The 25,051-nt window shown below is 43.6% G+C and overlaps 1 protein-coding gene across 7 annotated transcripts in view; it reads right to left on the bottom strand.

Moving 5' to 3' along the window:
* The window catches only part of NUTF2 (nuclear transport factor 2), a 57,048-nt gene that overhangs the window by 11,851 nt on the left and 20,146 nt on the right, over positions 1–25,051 (bottom strand). For 6 of the 7 annotated variants that reach the window (XM_073307241.1, XM_073307243.1, XM_073307239.1 and 3 more), the window contains exons 2-4: positions 16,749–16,873; positions 9,429–9,500; positions 1,645–1,743 (exon numbers count right to left, since the gene is read on the bottom strand). In XM_073307241.1, the coding sequence (XP_073163342.1) occupies positions 1,645–1,743; positions 9,429–9,500; positions 16,749–16,847 (270 nt within the window). In that variant the 5' untranslated portion in view covers positions 16,848–16,873. Of the gene's footprint in view, positions 1–1,644; positions 1,744–9,428; positions 9,501–16,748; positions 16,874–19,082; positions 19,189–25,051 lie in introns of those variants that run through there. The other variant, XM_073307237.1, reaches the window with a different exon arrangement.

Raw genomic sequence — 25,051 nt, 5'->3', positions numbered from 1 at the left:
GCTAGTTTCTTTAAAGGAACTTTGTGGCCTCAAGGACAAGGCAGCTCTTATTCTAAAGAACAAGCCCAACAAATCCTCTCAATCTACTGTCTTCAGGACTTTGGAAGCACAGCTCTTCCCCCAGAGAGGTGGAGGACCAAAATGAGGTTGATTTAGTTCAACAGCACAGCAGAGGTGACAATGTATACATTGTGCGTTCAGGGCAAACTGAAGCCATGTGGGTAAAAATAATCTGGAGCAGTGTTCGCTCTAATTTTTCCCACTCATGTGTGGAATGAATATTGTTACGTGCACCAATATGGAGGTGATGTGTGACAAATCACCTCCATATTGGTGCACGTAAAATTACTGGGGAGGGGAGGGTTTTGGAGTGTGGGAGGGGGCTCAGGGCTCTAGGGCAAAGGGTTGGGGTGTGGGCTCTGGCTGGGGGTGATGGATTCAGGGTGTGGGAGGGGGCTCAGGGCGAGTTTCAGAGGGTTGGGGTGCAGGGAGGTGTGACGGCTCCAGCTGGGGACATGGGCTCTAGGGTGGGGCTGGCGATGAGGAGTTTGGGGTGCTGGCATGCTGCCCTGGGGCCAAAGGACTCCCCCTCCCCCCCCACCGTCTCCCTGCTGGCAGCCCACAGAGCTCCGGGGGAGGGGTCATCCTCTTCCCGCTGGCAGAGGTTAGCGAGCGGCTGGTGGCAGCCCTGCACTCCTCAGCTTGCTCCCCTCCCCAGACCCCACCCACCCCCTACCTCTCTCCTCTCCAGGCCTCTGCTGCACGGCCCTTTATAGCCTGCCACGTGGCCACGCGGCTTAGAGAGAACTTAGAACTGGAGTAGCTTCCAGAGAAGGGACCTCTTCAATGCTTGATGGCATGAGCTCACTCAGACAATATCACCATTCCTGAATCAGTTTTGGCCACAAAGAGGCAGAACAGGATTGCAGATGCAATCCCTGGGCATTTGACCCAAGTGCCCTATCAGTCAGCCCTACTCTTCCCAAACTGCGGCTGACTAACCTTAACCCAAGTGCCTGCACAGAAATGGAATAGCAAGGCTCCATTACAAGGACTGTCAACTAATATGAAGAACTACTAGACTGTCCTTGCTCTTCCATGGAGCAGCTGTACCAGAGGGCAGATGGAGGCATCACAGCCTGCACTGCTAAACTGTATGAACAAGGAAACCAAATTTACACCTTCCTGAAGAATTATGAACCAAGCTGCCATTAAACAGAAACTGCATCAGTTAAGACAGTGGTTCTCAACCCACGGTATTGGATGCGGCCCACATAACACATCGTGGGCCGCATATGTGGTCCACAATGGTAACTAGGTTGAGAACCACTGAGTTAAGACCTTTACTGCAGCCATGACTTCAGTATGAATGAGAAGAACAGTACATCTAAAAGCCAAACCAAAGAAGTGATGCTTCCCATGACATTGCTGAGGTGCAGATGTTTTACAAAGGGCTTTTAATCTAGCGTGGCGAGCAGTTTCTCTTGGAAATGTTCTACACCAGAAGCATGACACACCAGTGTAGGCATTAATAGGTGCCTCCTAGATACATAAGCTGCTTTATAAACATCAGATGATTAAGTATCCTGAAGAAAACATTAGGACATTAGCATTTATTTCCCTGTAATGGAAAGAAGAGTTTACCTTAAGTTGTCCCACAACCATACTGAGTATACAACTGTCAGGCGTGGGCTGATGGTCTTGTGATGTGATGCTGTGCTGTATTTTTTGAAAAGGAAGGCTCTACAATGAGAAGGAAAAGAACAGGGTGAGCAGATAGGAAGTGTTCCCCTCCTTAGAATTTACTATACAATACACATTTCATGTAGGAAATCAGTTAAGTGCAGTGGCATAAGAAGCTGAACTAGTTTGAAAATAGATATAAGTTTACATTCTCAGTGCCCTAGAAAGATGCAGGTGGTCAGCAACTGAGTACCTGTGTTTTTCTGAAGACTTTCTACTAAAGAACAAAATTAATTTTGCAGATAAACAAATACTCCATAAGCCCCATCTCAAAGTGGAAGTCAGATTTAGCAGCTACCCTTTTAATGAAAAGAACCTGGTATCTCTGGAGTGACAACCTGGTTGTTCCCTCCAGCCCTGCGAAAGGCTGCAAGAAATCTTCACCAGAGAGGCACTTATAATTAATTATGTTATTGTAGGTTCTCATCTCAGAGTCCCCATTCTCTTCCCTTTCTGCATTCCACTTTCTAGCACCTTCACTCCTTTTATTTGTCCCTCCTGAGTTATTTCAGACACATGGATATGACGGCCACTGAATACTACCAAGCTACATTCAGCTAGGTTGACCACAATCAGCTAACCCATTTTTAAAGGTGTTGAACTCTGTCTCCGTCAGCTGCTAAGGAGTGCTTAAAAAGCACTCACCTTTTTTCTTAATCTAACTAGACCGCGCCTTATGGTTGCTTTATAAATGAGGTGAAGCTCTGTTCAATATGAACTTTCATACTCGTAAGAGCTGAATTTGAAACAAAAGCTGTGCTAATATCACTGAGGCAGGTGGCATGCAATTTGAGATTCAATACCCAGAGCCCTGCCAGTAAAGACCACAAACTTTTGCTCTCTCATTAGTATAGTGGCTGCCAGCAGAGGGCTCAGAAATGTCAAGTTTAATCAAATGTACCTGTAGGGGGAACTTCTCTGTTTCTACATGCAAGGAAATGCTTCCTTTATACTTTGGAAACTGGTGCTTTCTTTAATATAGTCTGGTTCAGTAAGCACCTCACATGTGAACAGCTGATGAGCACTAGATTTGAGAGAAAAGTTGGGCATGACAATTATATTGTTGGTTTCTAGAAGGGAATAGTCTACCTATAGCTAATACAGCAGATTTATTAAGTTCAGCATCATACACAGAACATCTCTGAGGGCACAACAAAAAGCAGCATTTAGTAGCAGGACAACAAAAGCCAGTGTTGGTGGCAGTGAATTTGTGCACCCAACGTGTGGCAGAGACTCTAGAGAGCAGATTTTTGCCATATTGGTGATAATGTGTCTGCCTGACACCAAGTGCTAACCTAACCAAGGGTTAGGCTAGACCAGGACATTGATTCAAATCCCCTTGCCCATTTTCCTCTGAGCCTCACTTTCTGATACATTTCCCCAGGCTGAATCTCTGAGATTTTAACAGAAACCTGCTTGCTTTGCAATGTCCCATAGCTCCTCACCTGGCCCAACAGACCCAGTGGCTGCTAAGAAAATTTGCAGAAGGTGGATTGAAGGGGTTTCACTGTAAGATGCCATCTGAGTTTATTTTGATTGCTGCTCCCCTTATATGTGCTGTTGTCTTTTTAGCACAAGTATTTAAATTGCAAACTATTTGTAGCAGGCACGGTCTCTCATTGTGTGTGTGTCTGCCACTAGGGCCCTGATCCTGGGAGGTGCCTCTAGGGGCTACGAATAAAAGAGAATCACAATTAATAATAAAAATTTTGAAGACAAAGTTAGGTTCTAATGACACCTGTGCTACCCTGTTGCCGTTCGTGGATTTGCACAAGTGTACTGATTGGAACTAAGTAAACAATTCAGTTGATGCACAAGAAATACAGGCCAGGTCCCTCTCAGCTGTGTTGGCTCTGCAGGGCTAATGGGAGCATTCACAAAAGAAACTGAACATGGAGTGAAGGTGCTCAGCACTATCCTGCACTCCTCAGGCCCTTTCAGAACACAGGAGTTTAATTCCCCAAACTCAAAATGCTGGAAAACCAGGATAAGGAATTACAGTGACACTTTGCACAGAAACAGCCTTAACCATTCCCCTTCCCTAGTGAGTCCTTCTAGGGAAATCACAGTACCTGGCATGTCCCTCAGACTCTGCCAACCAGCAGCAAGTGCTCCCTGAAGTACAGTGAGGGTCTGCTGGCTTGTATAAATAGCAGAGCTGATTTGGAGCTGAGTAGGGCAAAGAGAAAGTAGCAGGTTTGGTTAGGGAGAAATAGGGTACGGGTCTGTTCCCAGGTCCGAGAGAGATATTCACATGGCACAGAGTTAAGGCTGTTTGGGGATATGTTTCGACTCTATATACAATTTTATCCTGCCCTCATCATCAGAGTATCCAAGTGCCTTCCAGCAGTGCATTAAGCAGTGGGAGAGAACTATATGTGCTTAGTTCCTGTGGGAGTTCGTTTCACATTCTTGCACTGGCCCTTTGGCCCTGAAGAAAGCTCCATCTCCTGCACAAACAAGCTTTTCAGTGCTGTGGGGGACATGCCATCTTAACTCAACATTTCCTGAGTCTCCCCCACTCGTGTTTTTTCCCATACTGCTAGCCTTCGCATAAAGGGCACGTAAAAGGAACTTTAACTCCACATATCCTGGTGTGCCACCATTCCAGTTCTGGGAATTAAACTCTTGAGGGACACTGCCTATATTGTTTTAGGCTGGGTCCAGGGGAATCAGCTGAAGAATCTGCGCTCACAGCTGTTGAAATCTCAGATCAGCACCACTTTCCGTAACCCGCCTGCTAAATGGTGTGGTGGGGGGGCAGGGGGAAAGGTTAAATCACTGAGCCTCTGATTCACTGAGCTCTTCCTCAAGAAGCCAGAGCCCAACTTCGCCCTCTGGATCAGGCAGGAAAACTCCCCTGCAATGATGCTCACAAGAAACCTGAGGCAGGTGGTGTCTCTACATTTCCATATGCAAGAAAGGTCAGTCAACGGGCCCAGGTTTTAAACGCCAGTTGTCTGAGTGTCTGGTGATCACGGTCACTTGTCTGGCCTAACTTTTCAGCTGGCCTGGGGATGCTGCCTAGACTGGTCTTCCTGCTCCTACCTGGGGAGCCATAGTGCCTTTCCTTTCCAGTCAGGGACAAGGGAACACCAGATACCCAGAGGCAGTTTTGTTTTGAATTGGAGAGTCCAAATAGTATAGGATAGAACTGACATGAATACTTCCCAGATTGAGATTTAGTGTTTGAACAACACTCATCAGCAGGTCACATTCACAGAATCATAGAAGATTAGGGTTGGAAGAGACCTCGGGAGGTCATGTAGTCCAACCCCCTGCTCAAAGCAGGACCAACACCAACTAAAGCATCCCAGCCAGCCTTTTGTCAAGCCGGGCCTTAAAAACCTCTAAGGATGGAGATTCCACCACCTCCCTAGGTAAACCATTCCAGTGCTTCACCACCCTCCTAGTGAAAGAGTGTTTCCTAATATCCAGCCTAGACGCCCCCCACTGCAACTTGAGACCATTGCTCCCTTGTTCTGTCATCTGCCACCACTGAGAACAGCCGAGCTCCATCCTCTTAGGAACCCCCCCCTTCAGGTAGTTGAAGGCTGCTATCAAATTCCCCCTCACTCTTTTCTTCTGCAGACTGAACAAGCCCAGTTCCCTCAGCCTCTCCTCGTAAGACACGTGCCCCAACCTCTGAAAATTTCCGTTGCCCTCCACTGGACTCTCTCCAATTTGTCCACATCCTTTCGCGGGGGGCCCAAAACTGCATGCAATATTCCAGGGGTGGCCTCACCAGTGCTGAATAGAGGGGAATAATCACTTCCCTCGATCTGCTGGCAATGCTCCTACTAATGCAGTCCAATACGTTGTTAGCCATCTTGGCAACATGGGCACACTGCTGACTCTTATCCAGCTTCTCATCCACTGTAATCCCCAGGTCCTTTTTTGCAGAACTGCTGCTTAGCCAGTCGGTCCCCAGCCTCACGAATCCAAGAGAGAACTCCAGAGCCACACTTTGAAAAATATCATGTCTATAAAAAACACTGCTGAGGGTCCAATGGTCTGTTGAGCTATCATACAGCAAAGCCATCTAAGGTGAGAGATTTCGGCTGGAGGTGGAATGGTCAGCTGATACCTGCTGAAGTTCACCTTGTTTTTGAAGAGACTAGCTCTTCTAGAGCAACCCACAGCAAAAAAAAAACAAAAAAACAAAAAACCCACCTAAATCCCAGACACTGGAAAACCTCCTCAAACTTCTGCTGTTCAGAACAGAATCAGTCTAACAAGCTTGGATTCCCATGGATGCAGACAAATGCTAGGTCCTGTTCAGATAAGCTCTTTGGGAGAAGGGATTTTTAATGCAGGAACTCCTAAAGCTTGAAACTGGGCTGCCTTCGCTTTCCCTATTGTGGGGGAGGGATAGCTCAGTGGTTTGAGCATTGGCCTACTAAACCCAGGGTTATGAGTTCAATCCTTGAGGGGGCCATTTGGGATCTGGGGCAAAAATCTGTCAGGGATGGTACTTGGTCCTGCTGTGGAGGCAGGGGGACTGGACTCTATGACCTTTTGTGATGAAGTGGGACTGTTCTTAATGTTTTCTCTGAATATTGTGGGGGTGCCTCAGTTTCCCCTATAAAAAGGAGTACTTGTGGCACCTTAGAGACTAACCAATTTATTTGAGCATAAGCTTTTGTGAGCTACAGCTCATTTCATTGGATGCAGTGAGCTGTAGCTCACAAAAGCTCATGCTCAAATAAATTTGTTAGTCTTTAAGGTGCCACAAGTACTCCTTTTCTTTTTGCAAATACAGACTAACAGAGCTGCTACTCTGAAATCAGTTTCCCCTAGGCAGTTCTTAAGTATCTAGGTGGTGGGATAAGGGTGTATGATCGTTGCAGAGCCCTAGAGGGCAGGTGTGTGCAGGGGTCTGGACACAGAGAATGGCCAACACCCTGTGTCCTGGCAACTGATGGCCTGACCCTTCCCCCCTGCAAGTTGAGAGCTAAAGGGTTGGAGAACAAAGGAATCAGGTGACCTACTGGGGGGGGGAAGGGGGGGAGAGAGGAGACACACACGACAGACAAAGCCCAGAGGAGGAGGGACTGGAGAGGGTTTCAGTTTAGTGCTGGGTGGTGGCATGCAGGGAACCCCAGGGCTGGGGTCTAAGTTCCCTGCCCCCCAGAAGGACTTGACTGAGGGGTCCTGGTTGTACCCACAAGTTCTGTTTTAGACTGTGTTCCTATTGTCCAATAACCCTTCCGTTTTACTGGCTGGCTGAGAGTAACAGTGAATCCCAGGAAGAGGGGTGCAGGGCCCGGGCTCCCCCACACACAGTGACACCTTTCAAGGTCCCTTCCAGTTCTGTGATATAAGTATATCTCCATACTAAAAACACTATTTCCTGTACATTCAAGTACATCCTTCAGATGTGCTCCCAACTCCATTGTAGAAGGTCAGCAACCAAAGACTATTTCATGAAGAAACATCTTCCTTTCTAAAGGATCAGGTTGCAGAGTCTTCTGGAGAGTTCGCAAAAAGAAAAGGAGTACTTGTGGCACCTTAGAGACTAACCAATTTATTTGAGCATGAGCTTTCGTGAGCTACAGCTCACTTCATCGGATGCATACCGTGGAAACTGGATTCCCACAATAGCAGGACTCTGCAGCACAATCTCTAGAGGAATTGGAGTCTGCACTTATAGGCCTTGTATGTGCTAAGTTAACTGCAAATTGCAAAACAGAAATTAAGAGATTTTGGGGAGAATTAAACAGCCCACTCTCTGCAATAAGAAACTGGGACTTTTAGAGTTTCAAAGCACTATTTTCTGGAGAAAATGAACTCCACAAATTGACAAAACTGGGAGACTGTCTGCAGACTTTGGAGATGAACTAGGGAACTAGTTAAAAAGAAAAGGAGTACTTGTGGCACCTTAGAGACTAACCAATTTATTTGAGCATAAGCTTTCGTGAGCTACAGCTCACTTCATCGGATGAAATGAGCTGTAGCTCACGAAAGCTTATGCTCAAATAAATTGGTTAGTCTCTAAGGTGCCACAAGTACTCCTTTTCTTACTGTAAGGAGAGTGATCACTTAAGATGAGCTATTACCAGCAGGAGAGCGGCGGGGGGGAATAAACATGGGGAAATAAAGTGTTTTACTTTGTGTAATGACACACCCATTCCCAGTCTCTATTCAAGCCTAAGTTATTTGTATCCAGTTTGCAAATTAATTCCAATTCAGCAGTCTTTCGTTGGAGTCTGTTTTTGAAGTCTTTTTGTTCTAATATTTGCGACCTCTAGGTCTGAAATCGAGTGACCAGAGAGATTGAAGTGTTCTCTGACTGGTTTATGAATGTTATAATTTTTGACATCTGATTTGTGTCCATTTATTCTTTTACATAGAGACTGTCCAGTTTGACCAATGTACATGGCAGAGGGGCATTGCTGGCACATGATGGCATATATCACATGGGTAGATGTGCAGGTGAACGAGCCTCTGATAGTGTGGCTGATGTGATGAGGCCCTATGATGGTGTCCCCTGAATAGATATGTGGACACAGTTGGCAACGGGCTTTGTTGCAAGGATAGGTTCCTGGGTTAGTGGTTCTGTTGTGTGGTGTGTGGTTGCTGGTGAGTATTTGCTTCAGGTTGGGGGGCTGTCTGTAGGCAAGGACTGGCCTGTCTCCCAAGATTTGTGAGAGTGATGGGTCTTCCTTCAGGATAGGTTGTAGATCCTTGATGATGCGTTGGAGAGGTTTTAGTTGGGGGCTGAAGGTGATGGCTAGTGGCGTTCTGTTATTATCTTTGTTGGGCCTGTCCTGTAGTAGGTGACTTCTGGGTACTCTTCTGGCTCTGTCAATTTGTTTCGTCACTTCAGCAGGTGGGTATTGTAGTTGTAAGAATGCTTGATCGGGAACTAGTTGCATCCGATGAAGTGAGCTGTAGCTCAGGAAAGCTTATTTATGCTCAAATAAATTTGTTAGACTCTAAGGTGCCACAAGTACTCCTCTTCTTTTAGGGAACTTGGTTTTCACTTGACAAGAGAATTACACGTTACCTGTTGTCAGCAGCAGCAGCAGCTTTCATGCTGAACGTGGTTGTTTAACATTGATTCTGCATCCCTGCAGGCCCTTGATTCACTGGAAGCAAGCAGTGTCCCCAAGGGACAGCAGAGTGTCTCTAGAGTTGTGAGTTGCAATGGACACTGGAAATCCAAGTCCCATAAAAGCAATATTTGAATACTGCGTCATCACCTCTGAATAAGCAACAGCTACAGAACTAGCAGAATTTTATCCCATTAATAATGTCCCAGCCAGCCCAAGAAGCGAATATGTCAGTGCTGTGGGTCTCAACTAGTGGACTGCACTGTGTGTTTTCTAATAACTTGTCTCAGAGGAAGAGCCAAGAAAAGAATACATTCAGTGAGGTGAGTACCCCAAACAGCCCAATGAGAGAGAATCCTGTGATAGAAGAAAAACTCAAACCTGTCTTACTAAGTAGCTCAGAAGTGGAAAGGTTTCCCTACACAGAGGGCTAGGGAACATGTTCTAAAGCTCCTAAGTCACTCTGGAGCCTAAGACCCATTTTCAAAGTTTAGGCTCTCAGTCACTGCTGAACATGTGATTTAGACACGTTTGAAAATTTTATCTTCGATGTAAGAAGCAAAACAATTTAGATCTTTAGAGCTGTTTCCCAAGACATTTCATTTAGAAAAAAACATTGCATAGACTTACGGAGAGTTTTTCAACTATAGCTGTTTTGCCCTGGCATTGCTGCCCTTCCCAGGTAAGGCATGATGCATCAATCTGAAACAGTCAAAACAAATTTGGTCACAGCCTGCTTGGGAAAGTAAATAAACGATTTCTCTTCAATAACGCCAGCAAGGGAAGACTTACCAATGCTGTGCATGCACACAGATTTATCAGAGCTCAAACTGGCTACACTCAGCTTCCCTAGGAAAAGTGAGGCATGTAACTGTTTGCATGGTTCTCTACAGAGCAATTAATTCTGTAATGTCAATTACACACGTGCACTGCCTCCTGTAACTAGCTCAATGGATTGCCAGTACTGTTAATAAGGGTAGGAGTCACTTACTACTGGCTGCCAAGGGTACAAGGTAAGGAAATTAGTTACCTAAAGGGAGAGGGGAAAAAACAAATGCAGACGGAGCAATACAAGTAGTAACTGGTTTTTCCTGGTGGTCTGTGGGATTGGGTAATGACGACACTTCATAATCAGAATATATCGGTCAAAAAGCTGCTTCAATTGTGTCAGAGCAGGTGGTGTTTTTTCTGGAAACTACAGGAGGACAGGAAGAGAAGTAAAGGACATCAGACACACCCAGAACAGATGGAGAGCATGAAGAATTTATGCTAACAAATCTGGTACAATTACTTACAGAAACTTAGAGATTAGAAATAGACATGCCCTATCAGGGCCCCCAGTTCATTTCAGGAAAGGCAAAAAACTTTCTAGAGAACCATTCTAATACTTCATCCAGTCTGGTTTTCAAGTGATTCAGACAGCTTCCATCTCTGAGCCCTTCTAGACTGTAAGAGGCAAGAAGCCTGCCCTATCTGTGGTCCACTAAAGCTGCTTCCCATGAGCACCAGAACAAATGGCCACTAGAAGTTAGTTTCAGAGGATGCAGTCAGAACAGTCTCTTGTCAGACCAAGGCTATAGCTACACTAAGAGCTTACTGTGGTGCAGCTGAGCTGCTGTGAGCTCTGTAGCGTAGCCGCTCTAAACCAAAAGGAGAGAACTCTCCCGTTGACTTACTTAATCCACCCCCAATGAGTGACGGTAGCTGTTTCGGCAGGAGACACTCTTCCTCCAACAGAGCACTGTCCACATCAGTGCTTAGGTCAGTGTAATTTACGTCACTCGGAGGGTGGCTTATTCACACCCGAGTGACATAAGTTACACCAATATAAGTAGTAGTGTAGACATAGCCCAAGAAGCTGGATTCTCTGAAGCATGGACCATTAAAATCACATCATCTCTTTTTTCTTTTTTAAATTCTTGATTTCACTGAGCTTTACAAAGCCACAACCTAATTGGAAATTTTGCACTATTGCAATGTTTATCTTTAGAATCAACTGAACTATAAGTGCAGTTTTTAAAGCAGTTTTCAGGGTCATTAATGGTAGGATTTCTTATCTGAAGACCACAAAAAATTGGTATAGGCAAAAGAACATTAAAACTGTATTTATTCAAAACGTCTTATAAATCCATAATGGTACAAAATCAGCGTGTCTACAAAAAGCTTGCAATTTTAAAACAGAAAAGTTGTTTAGCATTTCAAAACAAAGTTCAAATTTGTCAAAGCTTTCTGTGAACACACAAAGTTTTATCATTAATTTCATAATGCAACAATTTAAACAAAATTACAATCCATGGTCCAAAATCTTAATATAGTTACCTGAGAGTCCCATTATTCAAACTGACTGAGGGTGCTTTTAAGGCTTTCAGAATTTAAATGCTCAATAAGGAAATAAGGAAAGTCAGCTTTGAAGACCTATCTGTTCTCCAGTAAATATCTGATTGCACTAAGCTGAGTGATGAAAACAGGTTATTCAACACCAGTAGAAGAAACTGGAGCTGTTAAGAGTTGCAACTGTTCTTTCAATGTCTTCTTTCTTTGTTTTCAGCCAGGCTCTTTACTTGAGATTTCCATCTCTGAACAGCTGCTACATTTTTCAGTATTTCACTGGAGAAAGTAACTTGCTGAAATAAAGACAACAGTAGCCTGCTACAGCAGTTACTGTCAGCAGAAACCCATTAAGTGCCGACTGCTCTGGTGTGAGTGGAACCTGGCACATGCAGGGATCAATCATATTTTACAAAGTGACATGGCATTTACGCATGATCATAATGCTTTCAGAACATGCACCACAATTTTAGTCAGTAAATTTATTCAGTCTTCCAGACTTCAACAGTTTCAGCAATTGAACATGAATTCCTCGCTATAGAACCGAGGGCTATTGCTATTGACATCCACATCTAAAGCAACGCCTCAGCACCCCTCTTCACACCAGTATTTGTCACCTTCTGGCAGAGACTCAACATCCTGTTTATACTGTTAGCAGATTTTCATTAACTAGCCACTTTGAAGAAGTACTCCACCTTACTTCAGGCGGTATGACAAAAAGTGCATAGTCAGTATGATCTGATATTCTCTCCTTCAAAGTTTCCGGACAGTAAATTTAGCATATGTGCGGATCAGCCATGTTACTGGCAAAAGATTTCCTCATCTTAGCCATATTGGCTGTCATAAGATTAGTCATATGGCACTTATATCCATGCACACTTTTTGACAATCACTAGTGGCTGAAGTCAAATACTCAGGCGAATGCACAGAGATATCAATGCTTGTCATACAAGTAAACAACTTGTGCCTGATCAATAATCATAATACACAAGAAGTTCCTTGTAAACATTATATGACTCCATCTGAAGAGGATCTGGGGATGATAGTGGAGAACAAATTGAATATAGTCAACAATGTGATGCAATTGCAAAAAAGGCTAATATTCTGGGCTGTATTACCAGGAGTGTCATATGTAAGACATGGGAGGTAATTGCCCTACTCTACTCAGCACTGGTGGGGCGTTAGCTGCAATAGTGTGTCCAGTTCTGAGCACCACACTTTAGGAAAGATGTGGATAAACTGGACAGAGTCCAGAGAAGAGCAACAAAAATGATAAAAGGCGACCAGACCTATGAGGAAAGGTTAAAAAAACTGGGTCTGTTTAGTCTTTTGGGCGGGGGGGGGGGGGGGGGAGGAAGACCTGACAACAGTCATCACACATGTTAAGAGCTGTTATAAAGAGGACTGATCAATTGTTCTCCATCTTCACTGGAGGTAGGATAAGAAGTAATGGGCTTAATTTGCAGCAAGGGAGATTTAGGTTAGATATGAGGAAAATTTTTCTACCTGTAAGGGTAGTTGAGCTCTGGAATAGGCTTCCAAGGAAGGTTTTGGAATCCCCATACCTGGAGGTTTTTAAGAACAGGTTGGACACACACCTGTTAGAGATGGTCTGTGTTTACTTGGTCCTACCTCAGTGCAGGGAGTTGGATTTGATGTTGTCTCAATGTCCCTTTCAGCATCACATTTCTATGATTCTATTTGCTCAGTTTCTAAAACCTCAGTCTCCTCTTCAAACACTTCATCCAGGAGACATCCAGTCACTGCAAACCCTGGTGGAGCAGCATTTCAATCTTTCTGATTTGTGACTGTTCAGTACATCAGAAGACAGTACTCCTTACAAGCACAGCACCAGCTATTACCTTGTCAATTGTGTGTTCTAGTTTGTGGTGTTCTCAAAACAAAAGATGAGAAAGAGGGTCTGGGGGTGGTCTTTTTTGATGCTGATGCACATTAAGTGTGAAACCTAACAGAAAACTCCATGTAAAAAGTCAAATTCTACAGAAAAGAGTACAGAGTAGCCACTTCAATTGTTTAAGACTAAAATGAGAAGAAAGTAACTTTAGTAAATGTAAATAAAAAACAGATGTAATATTTTTCAAGATAATGATTTTATCTGACCTGCTGTACTTTGCACAGTACATCACCTTGTTGCTTCCAAGCTGTTTATTCTAGTGGTTCATATTTAAGTTAGTGAAACACTTGTCCTTTCACTTGAGTGTTATAATCACTATAACAAACTGCTTTCATATAACCAAGATTGGCAATATCCGTGGTACTTAAAACATGCCCTGTACCTTGTTGAGCTGCCACTTAGGACTAATTCAGTCAGGACCAAGCAGCTCACACTGGCCTCAGAGGGCTTATGCTCAAACAAGACCATTTTTTATTGTTCTTTCAAAATATGGCCAACACCACACTAGCCACCAATTGTCCAGGTGATGAAGTGATCGCCTGTTGAGTGCTTCAAGGGATGACCTGTACACCCATTATCCCATGCCCCCATCAAGTTACTACAGTTTAGGCTTGAAATTAGACAAAGGTTTCTAATAATCAGAGGAGCAAAGTTCTGGAACAGCCTTCCAAGGAGAACAGTGGGGCCAAAAAACCTAACTGGCTTCAAGACTGAGCTTGATAAGTTTATGGAAGGGATAAATATGATAAAACTGCCTACAACGGCATGTTGCCAATATGTGACTGCTAGCAGCAAGTATCTCCAATGGCTGGTGATGGGACACTAGATGGGGAGGGCTCTGAGTTACTACAGAGAATTCTTTCCCATGATGGTCTCTTCTGGCCTTAAAGTCTATAGCACACGCTTTAAAAAAAAAACAAAAAAAAACTTCACTGAACTTTTGAACACACACACACACACAAAATGAGCTGAGTGACTCTGTTGTATGCAAACCAGAACTCGAGCAGACTAAAAGCAAAATGAAGTCCGTTTCTAGATACAGATTCCTGATGGCCTTTGAGAGTCAGCTTAGAGCTCAGATGATTCAGAATACCATCTCCTTCATTTTGGTTCCTGTATGACCAAAGCCTCAGTTACTTTTTTTAAATGCCTGTTGCTTTAGCGGTCACAGGGCAGACTGACTCAGATGCCTTTCCGGTTTTTGCTTCATTTCTGGAGAAAGGAAACAGTTTGGCTTTTTTGGCATGGTCTGAGGGCTCTGGGTATTTCCTGAGAAAGAGGTATTTGGGCTTGGTTCTTCTTTTGTCAGAGGACACATGAGAAGGACTTGTCATAGCAGTGCGTGCCCTGGCTGTATAGAGCTGGTGGAGAAGCTGTTAAGCAATCCTTTAAGTGCTGAGCCCAGTTCAGGAGATCTCAGGAAGACAAACTATTGGCTACTGAAGATTCTGGCTGTCCTTGCACATGTTAAAAGGACCAAGCGTAAATGTTTGGTGATTAAGGGCCCAAGTTCTGTAGGGATCCATAAGGATGATGCAACTGCTGAAAAAGCTCTGCCTAAGGGTCCCTTGTGGACACTATCTGTGAACATAAATAGAAGGCCGACTTACCCCTGTCTGGGTCATTACAGGAGAAGTTGTGGTAGGGGGTCCCTGCAGATAGTGGATATGGTAGCTGGAGCAGGGGCCAGAGGAGCAGAGCAAGAAGCAGAGGTAGCTCAGACAGACTGCTGAACTCTCATGCATCCTTTGGAAAAATAGAGGCATCTTCTGTGAAGCTGCTATACAGGGGACGCAGGAGCCAGGGCATCCACCATGCCTGCTGATACCTGCATTGTGAAGGGCATGGGGCAGACACTGCTCATGGAGGTGGCACTGGTAGGGCTTTGAGGGCACCACTTCCTCCACTGGGCCTGCTCTGAAACAGCCACTCTAGCCTGCTTGCAGGAGGAAGCTGCTACCTGGGTCCTCTTGCTGGGTGAAGGGGCTTCCACCAATGCACAGTTGAAGGGGGAGCACCAGAGTGTACACGTCCTAGCCGCGCTGCCTTTGTTACTTCAGTAGTTTTCTCCACCCCGCAAAAGCTTTGGCTGAGGAGTGGCTATGGTGGAGATGGGAGCTGGACAGCTCCAGAGGGGTTTAATTTGGGGACCCCCACAAAATAATTTGGAACAAGTCAGGAGTAAAATTTTAAATTCTTGTGCTCTGAAGAGAAATACAACATGAAGTCCGAGAACTACATGCTGCAGCTACTAGGCACAGCTGGGACTTACCAAGCTCCATCTGATTGCCAAGTCTAAGCCTGCTTCCTATGCACCCATGAAGAGGAATGGAAAGCCTGGATGTGAGGTACAACAATTTAATCCCTATGCCACTGTTCACCACTTGGTTCACAGGGAGCTTCCCTGGCACCAGCCTATAGGCAAAGGGAGTCACAGAAGGCAAAGAGTAGAGAGTTGCTAGACCTCCGACATGGCTCCACTCTGTGCTTGAATGGAAAATGAACAAGAATAGGCTTTTCAGGCATAATTAGGGCCCTATCAAATTCACGGCCATGAAAATTGCATCACAGACCATGAAATCTGGTCTCCCCGCCCTCAAAATCTGGTCTCTTGAGTGCTTTTACCTATACTATACAGATTTCATGGGGGAGACCAGCGTTTCTCAAATTGGGGGTCCTGACCCAAAAGGGACTTGCAGGGAGGTTGCAAGGTTTTTTTAGGGGGGTTGTGGTATTGCCACCCTTACTTCTGTGCTGCTGCCTTCAGAGCTGGGCGGCCGGAGAGTGGTGGCTGCTGACCGAGGGCCCAGCTCAGCAACACCGAAGTAAAGGTGGCAATACCATCCCAGGCCATCCTGACTTCTGCGCTGCTGCTGGAAGCGGCTCTGCTTTCAGAGCTGGGCTCCCAGCTCAAAGCCACCACTCTCCAGCTGCCCAGCTCCGAAGGCAATGCTGCCACCAGTGGCAGCTCAGAAGTAAGGGGAGCCATACCACAAACTCCGAATAACCTTGCAATCCCCCCACAACTCCTTTTTGAGTCGGGACCCCTACAATTACAACACTCTGAAATGTTAGATTAAAATAGCTGAAATCATGAAATTTACAATTTTTAATATCACATGACCGTGAAACTGACCAAAATGGACCGTGAATTTGATAGGGCCCTAGGCATAGTGCTGGCTGTGGCGGGGTCTTGAAATCACGGAGGGCACATTTATCTTTCCCATAACAAAAACAGCTACTGTCCTGCTCCCAGCATATTCTCAGGGTTATAGATGCGGACCCTGATATCCTCAGTTCAGCTCCATCCTTGAGTTCCCAAAATTACCTAATTCAGTTTACCCCACTAACTAGCAAAACGAAGCAAGCATGTGGCTTTTACACAGAGGTTTCCTCATGGGACAACCTATGGTGCCCTCACAACCTACCAACAATGGGTGCTGTTCTGAGCACAACTGTCACAAAGCAGGCAGACAATGCTAAGAAGAAGTGAGAGGGGCGGGGAATAAATAATCCAGGAAGTGTGACTGAGAGGACTAACATTTTGGATTGCGGGGGGGAAAAAAACCCATCAGCTTTTCCAGTGCAAGAGTTTAAGATAAACATCAATGAAATCTGATAAGGGTTATGAGAACCCTCCTCCCACAGGAGAGAGGCAGATTTAAGAAGTGGTAGAGGGCCCTCACACCCCTTCATTTGGTACTTACATATAGGGATCCTAAATGGGTCCTGTCTGTATCAAATATCCGGTAGTAATGTTGTACAAAACTGGATCCAATCTGCTCCCAAATAGGCTTGTCTCCCATTCTGAATCCTCCGCCGGAGCCAGTGACTGTAAAAAAAAGTCAGAAAGAACAGTTCATTGATTCTAAGGCTAGAAGGGACCCTTGTGATCACCTAGTCTGACCTCCTGTAGAGCACAGGCCAGAGACCTACCCCAAAGTAATTCCTACAGCAGGTCTTTTAGAAAACATCCCATCTTGATTTAAAAGTTAAATGCTGGAGAATCCACCACGACCCTTGGTAAACTGTGTCAATGGTTAATTACTCTCACTATTAAAAAGGTACACCTTATTTCCAGTCTGCATTTGTCTAGCTTCAACTTCCAGCCATTGGGTCATGTATGTTTGTTACAGCTTTCTCTCCTAAACTGAAGCACCCATTATTAAATATTTGTTACCCATGTAGATACTTAAAGACTGTAGTCAAGTCGCCCCTTCTGACACGAAAGAGCCGCCAAAGGCTGTGTTAATATGTAAACAGTTAAATCAGTCTTAGACTAAAGCCTTACAGTGTACAGCCAGCCAAGAACATAACTCTCACTAGGCTTTTAGACTACCAGATCTGTGCTGCTGCAATATAGCAGCTGTCTGCAGCATGATTGGGGACGTCACACAGAACTGCATTTAGGGAGCTCCTGCACTTCTCTGGCACAGTGGCAATGGAGAATGGAGCCTTTAATTGCGCCAATAAAGCTGCCTCTGCCACTTGGTGATGGCCATTTTACATAGCTCACTGGGGAATAAATTGCTTCCTTTGTTGTCCCAAAGAGCAAAGCTACAGTCACCCGCCCTGTAGCGACACCTCTACCAATAACCACAAGACAGTGATACCCAGGATTTCAGTGCAGTTGTTTTCTACATTAAATATCTCCTTTGGGGCAGTCAGTACCCACCACTTCCCATTCAACTAGGCAAACTAGCCCTCAGTGGAGTCTGGTCTGCTCTTGCAGTACCAGATTTGGACCAATCTAAACTCTGTTAGAGCATGGACAACTGAATGAGAGGAAGGAGGGCAGCAATTATGCATTGGGGCCCAGGACCAAGGCTCACTATTAAAAAATAGGGAGGAGAAACCTGAAGTAACAGCCATGACCTAGAAGTACTGGTAAGGATACCAGCAGGTGGTAGTCACTGCCTTATAGTTAGTATAACAGGGGAACTCTATTTTCCCCAGAAATGACCCCATCTGGTGCAGTTTCCCAGTATGGATTAGGACTGGTATCCCCTGGCATACAGCATGGAGACATTAATCAAAGGTGGGAGCAGAAACTTTTTTTTTTTTTTTTTTTGCCAGTTACAGAATCAATGAGTCTGCCATCTTGTTTTGGCAAGTTACAAATTGAGTATTGAGCCTCAAGTGGACCTTCCAGATCTGTGAATAGAATGACAAAGGCTAGCCCCTGGAGCAGCTTCTTGTGGTGCCTGCATACCTAGCCTTGATCACCAATTTTGAGTTCTCCATGTGTTAGCAAATATAAGAAAAACTAGAATCCACAAAAGCAGCACCAATATGTTTGGGATCTCAACAGGAAGAGGTAGGCTCAGATAATCGCCTGTTAAAGTATTGGTAGAATGTTCTTTAGCTGTTCTAATGGAAGTAAACTTAAGAAACTGTTGCGGGGCACTAAGGGATAGATAACCCATCTGAGAGAGTAGTCCCAGAGCTCGAATGCTCAAGACAGATCTCACTAACATTTTCTGGCAATGAGCTGAAGGGGTAAAACATTCATTTCAATCAGGGATTAAGGTAACTGTTGATACTTCGTCAGTCTAAAAGGATGCAAAGTTTGTGGGTCTCTGTGTGGGGGATTATTCTTAAATATTATAAGGGGACTTCCTCTCAGAATAGAAGGAAGGACACAGCATGAGTATCATACATAGAGTCAGGAACAATTCAATAAATATGAAAGGAATGTGGGACCCCTTGGCTGAATGTAGGGTTAGGGTGGGAGCAGCGGCTTGTTTTTCTAGCTAGCGCTCAAGGGACCTGTAGAATCAATCCTGATCCCTTTTCTCTCAAGGAGGACTGGTGTGAGACAGGAGGCATTTCCTGACACACGTGAAATGGAGCAAGTTTGCCCACACACATGATAATTTACATTAATTACATATACATTGAAAAGTACAACACAAATCAAATATAGTAGCTAGAACCTACATGTGCACGAGGAGCTATATGTTAGAGTCGCTGGTGAGTTTTAAAAAAAAATACCAGTACAAGCTATTATATTGCAGCTAATATTTCACTTAAAATCTCACTTCCAAGTTCATCACTAAATTCCTGAAGACCCCAAGACATCAGATGTGAACTTCTTAGTCAGACTTTGCATTAGACCCAGACGAGTCTTCTATCCTTCCTGCAGTGTTTGTCATAGTCTGCATGAGTCTGTGGAGAAATCAATGGTGGCAAATTTTCCAGGCAGTTGAGCTCTCGCTAAGTCTACACTGTGCTTCTACTGCCCAAGTGAGCAGAACCTCTTGACTGTCACCTTCTTGCACTGGGCTCCCCACACAGCGTTCACTATTACGATCAACTTTGCCTGGCTTTGCTATCTAATATCCATGCAAAAACCTCACTCTTCAGTCACTGGGCTAGGGATCTGGGGAACGAGAGGTGAGTACGAGCGTGTTTAATTTTGTTGTGCTCAGTCAGATCTGCACAGAAAACCTTTCTAAAAATCACTAGATGAACAGAATGAGAAAAACACATTTTAAAATAACTAAATCTAAAAAAATACATATTTAAGGAGCACTGCTAGAAAACAACATTTTTTAAAACAAACAAAAACAAGTTAACAGTATTTCGTTCAGCCTAGTTCTTTGGCGGCATCACAAAACACAGCCCCAGTTCATATGGTTTTAGAAAAGTGAAGGAGCATTTTCAGAAACAGGCCCAGGAGGTTGTGATGTGCATAAAGCTTAACATTCATCCATCCATGGAGTTAGAATGTATACCATTAAAGTAATCAAAGCTATGATCAAACATTAAGCCATCCTTTCTGATGCAAGCAGATTCTCGTTTCTTATTCTAATGATAGTCTAAAATGTACACTAAAACTCTGTTATACTCTATAGACAATTTGGCTCATCTACTGCAGCATCTGGAAAATTTATCTTCAGTGCTATTTAAGCTGGAGGCCAAAATTTACATCAGTAACTGGGTTTGAAAGAGAACCACAGTGACAAACAAAACAAGAAAAAGTTAAGTGCATGAATAGTAGAAAAGTCTCCAAACTTAATAGTAATTCTAAAATTCAAGCGACCTACTTCTCTCTTAGAGAGCTGAGGAGCAAAGCCTCTGAGAATCCCTCCCAAGAAGGAAAAGCTACATTTTCTTTTTCCTAAATTGAGAATGAGCTTTAGGGTATTTCTACACAGTAATCAGGTTTCAGAGTAGCAGCCGTGTTAGTCTATATTCGCAAAAAGAAAAGGAGGACTTGTGGCACCTCAGAGACTAACCAATTTATTTGAGCATAAGCTTTCGTGAGCTACAGCTCACTTCATCAGATGCATTCCTGTGAAGTGAGCTGTAGCTCACGAAAGCTTACGCTCAAATAAACTGGTTAGTCTCTAAGGTGCCACAAGTACTCCTTTTCTCGCTACACAGTAATATAAGCTCAAGGTTAGTGGAATTCAGGTCAGCTGACCTGTGTCCAGGAACTCTGGGCTTGAATGTCTACACTGCATTTAAACCCTAGGTTAAGGATTTTCTGATCCATGCTCAAACCTAGCATCCACACTGCAGTGCACAGACCCAAGTCAAAGTAACCCTATCCCAGAGTGCTTTGTGCTCTCCCCTCCCCAGGTGACACTCTAGCCCTACAAATGTGTTGCACCATTTCCTAATTGTGATGGTGCTATTGATCGGACTCAGGTGCCCATAAAGAACAGATGAGTACATAAACTGCATAATTAGCTCCTTTGGTGGCTATCCCCCAGTAGAATGATTGCAGTGTGAGAAGGCTTTATACCAAACTACCATCTAATCTGAGAATTGGGCTCTCCACTTTTAGGCTGAGGCACACTGGCAGGAAAATGCCCATGTGCACCTGCTCCAAGGATAATTAGGACATCAGTCTCCAGGGCTGTCAAGCTATTAAAATGAAACTTTGCAAGTCTTAATATTTAGAATGGGATGTTCAGTGAAGGGGTTTTTGTTTGGTTGGTTTATTTATTTATGTCTGTTTGTTTTGATATTTGACATAAAATGTAGGTTTCTGAGGAAGAACACACACACCCCTGCCTGGCTGCTGCTGAGCAGTGAAGTGCATCTCCAGCAGACCCCGGGGATCACTTATCCCTTCTCACACTGCACCCAGGAGGCAGGAATAAGGGATCCCCATGAGGCTGTGGGGAAGTTTTGGGGCTGGCTCCCACTCACTGCCCTGACAGTGCATGCTGCCCAGGTGTTTCTGTGCATACAGTCCCAGAGAAGGTAGGGGAGCCAAGGAGCAAGGGACAGAGAAAGGAGTGGGACCTGCCACATGAACCATAACTAGAGAGCTAAGCTTTCAGTTGGCATATGAATCTGTATGATTCCCAAATAAGCCCACAGCTGCCTGTTTAAAATCACTCCAATGTAAAGCTAGTAGCAGGTATTAACATTAAGAGATTCACTGGCACCTGGCACACATCCACTAGCACGTTCTGCTGCAGCTAAAAAGGTTAGCTAATCTGAACATTGGCTATTTCTAAATTAAATCTTCTCTCATACGTCACATGCATTTAGCTTCAAGAATCCATTGCACCAGTAGTATCAATTTAAGGGCAAGCCATTTGCAAACACTGCTGTAATCTGTTTTTGCTCTTAGCTAAGAAACTTGCAATCCCCACTCTCCACGCACACACATAGCCTCTTCCAACAGCTCCAGATGGACCCCCATTGCTCTGGAAGTTTTACAAATCTTGGCTGCAAAATCCCACCCCAAAAAGAAATAAAATTATTTGTTTTTAATCTAGACTTAAAATGGGACAGTCCCTGCAACCTTTACTATGGAGAAGCTACTGTGACTATGCTTGGGACTGGACTTTACTCCTATATGCACGATACATACCTGAAACTAAACAGAGTGGTGTATTGTTTTGTTACATTCTTTTATAAAAATTTAGTACTTGAACAACTCAAACTGTCAAATATTTGACATTATTTGTGCTAATATTTGACCAAATACAAATGCACAAAAATATACACACAAAAAAGGGATGAAATTGGTGAATAGGTCATAAAATCATAGGAATGTAACACTGAAAGGGATCTTAAGAGGTCATCAAGTCCAGTCCCTGTGCTGAGGCAGGATCAAGTAAACCTAGTCCATCCCTGATAGGTGTTTATCCTTTAAAGGTGTATACCCTTTAAAAAAAAAACCCAAGAACACAAACCCTTCCTCATAGGTAAGGTTTTCTAAACCTTTAAAACATTTGTGTTGCTCTCCTCCAGACTCTCTCCAATTTGTCCACATCTTTCCTAAAGTGCGGTGGCTTAACTGGACACAGCACTCCAGCTGTAGCCTCACCAGAGCAGAGGACAATTTCCTCCTGTGTCTTACATACTACATCCCTGCTAATACATCCCAGAACAACACTAGCCTTTCTCACAACTGCATCACACTGACACACATTCAATTTGCAATCCATTATAACACACAGATTAGGGCTGTCGAACTATTAAAAAAAAAAAATCAATCGCGTGATTAATCGCATTGTTAAACAATAATGGAATACTATTTATTTTAATATTTTCTACATCTTCAAATATATTGATTTGAATTACAACTCAGATACAAAATGTATAGCGCTCACTTTATAGTTATTTTTTATTACAAATATTTGTACTGTAAAAAACAAAAACAGTATTTGAATTCACCTCATACAAGTGCTGTAGTGCAATCATGAAAGAGCAACTTACAAATATAGAATTATGTACAAAAAATAACTGCATTGAAAAATAAAACAATGTAAAATTTTAGAGCCTACAAATCCACTCGGTCCTACTTTTAGCCAATCACTCAGACAAACAAACTTGTTTACAATTTGCAGGAGATAATGCTGCCCGCTTCTTGTTTACAATGTCACCTGAAAGTGAGAACAAGCGTTTGCATGGCACTTTGTAGCCCGCGTCGCAAGATATTTACATGCCAGGTGCGTTAAAGATTCATATGTCCCTTCATCTTCAACCACCATTCCACAGGACATGCATCCATGCTGATGATGGGTTCTGCTCGTGTGATGCATGGCCAGAAAGGGTTAAACATCCTGCAAAATAAAAAACCCTCAAAAGACATGTGGGGAGATAATGTATGAGTAGGGTTGACAAATGTAATCAACAGTCCCTGTCTATGCTGTATTCTGATACTTCAGACTCAAAAGAACATCCTTTCATTTAAATGAATTGTAAACATGGGATATCTTGGCATTCATCTCTCTTTGAAACGAACTGTGAATGGTGGAGGAACAAGCAAATGACCTTATGTTAATTTGTATAGCTAAGTACCAGTGATGGACCTCCTTCAAAGTCATCCTAATGACCTTTTGTTCCCTGAGGAACTCCAACTTGTCAAAGGACATGAAATTGTACAAAAGATCCTAGGGTCCTGATTCTCTCATCTCAGATCTGCTTAGGCTTCATTGGGGGAAGTTTGAGTCGCAAGACTGAGGTCCCAGTTATACTGGTAGGCCCTGAATGTGATAGTTGGACATTGGACTATAACCTATGAACTGAATTCTAAAGGAACTCTTTGTAACTACAAAGCTCACCATCTCTGCTATGAATTTGAACCTCAATGAATTGAACTCAAGTCTGTATGTATATTGATCTTTTAACCATACTCTCACTTCTGTGTTTTAATAAATTTTAGTTTAATTAATAAGAATTGGCTGTAGTGTGTATTTGGGTAAGATCTGAAATATTCATTAAGTTGGAAGGTAACATGTCTGATCCTTCGGGATTGGAAGAACCGTTTCTTTTATATGATGAAATAAGATTTACAGAAATTTTCATCACATTTGTCGGGGGTACCTGGATGGAAGCCTGAGGCAGGATCACTTTAAGGCAGGGGTTTTCAAACTGGGGGTTGGTACACCTCAGGGGGTTGCGAGGTTATTATGTTGGGGGGGGTCCACGAGCTGTCAGCCTCCACCCCAAACCCCACTTTGTATCCAGCATTTATTATGGTGTTAAATATATATAAAAAAGTGTTTCAAATTGATAAGGGGGTTGGGGGGTTGCACTCAGAGGGTTGCTGTGTGAAAGGGGTCACCAGCACAAAAGTTTGAGAACTACTGCTTTAAAGGAACTGTGTTGTTTGGACTTCTGAGTCACCAGTAAGGTATGCAAGAAACTGATTTACACTGCTTGTTAAATCTAAGTATTACTCAGATGCCACCAGCAGAAGGTTGATTTTCTTTTTTGGTGGTTTGGGTTCTGTAGTTTCCGCATCTGAGGTTTGCTCTTTTAAGACTTCTGAAAGCATGCTCCACACCTCGTCCCTCTCAAATTTTGGAAGGCACTTCTGATTCTCAAACCTTGGGTCAAGTGCTGTAGCTATTTTTAGATACATTGGTATCTTCTTTGCATTTTGTCAAATCTGCTGCGAAAGCGCTCTTAAAACAAACATGTGCTAGGTCATCATTCGAGACTGCCGTAACATGAAATATATGGCAGAAAGTGGGTAAAAGAGAGCCGAAGACATACAGTTCTCCCCCAAGGAGTTCAGTCCTAATTTAATTAACGCATTATTTTTTAATAAGCATCGTCAGCATGGAAGCATGTCCTCTGGAATGGTGGCCGTGGCATGAAGGGGCATCCGAATGTTTAGCATATCTGGCACGTAAATACCTTGCAACACTGGCTACAAAAGTGTCATGCGAACGCCTGTTTTCACTTTCAGGTGACACTGTAAATAAGAAGCACACAGCAGCATCTCCAGTAAATGTAAACAAACTTGTTTGTCTTAGCGATTGGCGGAACAAGAACTAGGACTGAGTGAACTTGTAGGCTCTAAAGTTTTACATTGTTTTGTTTCTGAGAGCAGTTATGTAACAACAACAAAAATCTACATTTGTAAGTTGCACTTCCATGATAAAGAGACTGCACTACAGTCCTTGTATGTAGTGAATTGAAAAATACTATTTCTTTTGTTCATCATTTTTACAGTACAAATATTTGTAATCAAAAATAATATGAAGTGAAAAGAAAAGGAGTACTTGTGGCACCTTAGAGACTAACAAAT

The sequence above is a fragment of the Lepidochelys kempii genome, chromosome 12 (assembly GCF_965140265.1).
Source record: "Lepidochelys kempii isolate rLepKem1 chromosome 12, rLepKem1.hap2, whole genome shotgun sequence".
Taxonomy (NCBI): Eukaryota; Metazoa; Chordata; order Testudines; family Cheloniidae; genus Lepidochelys; species Lepidochelys kempii.
This window is presented reverse-complemented; position numbering and strand designations above follow the sequence as displayed.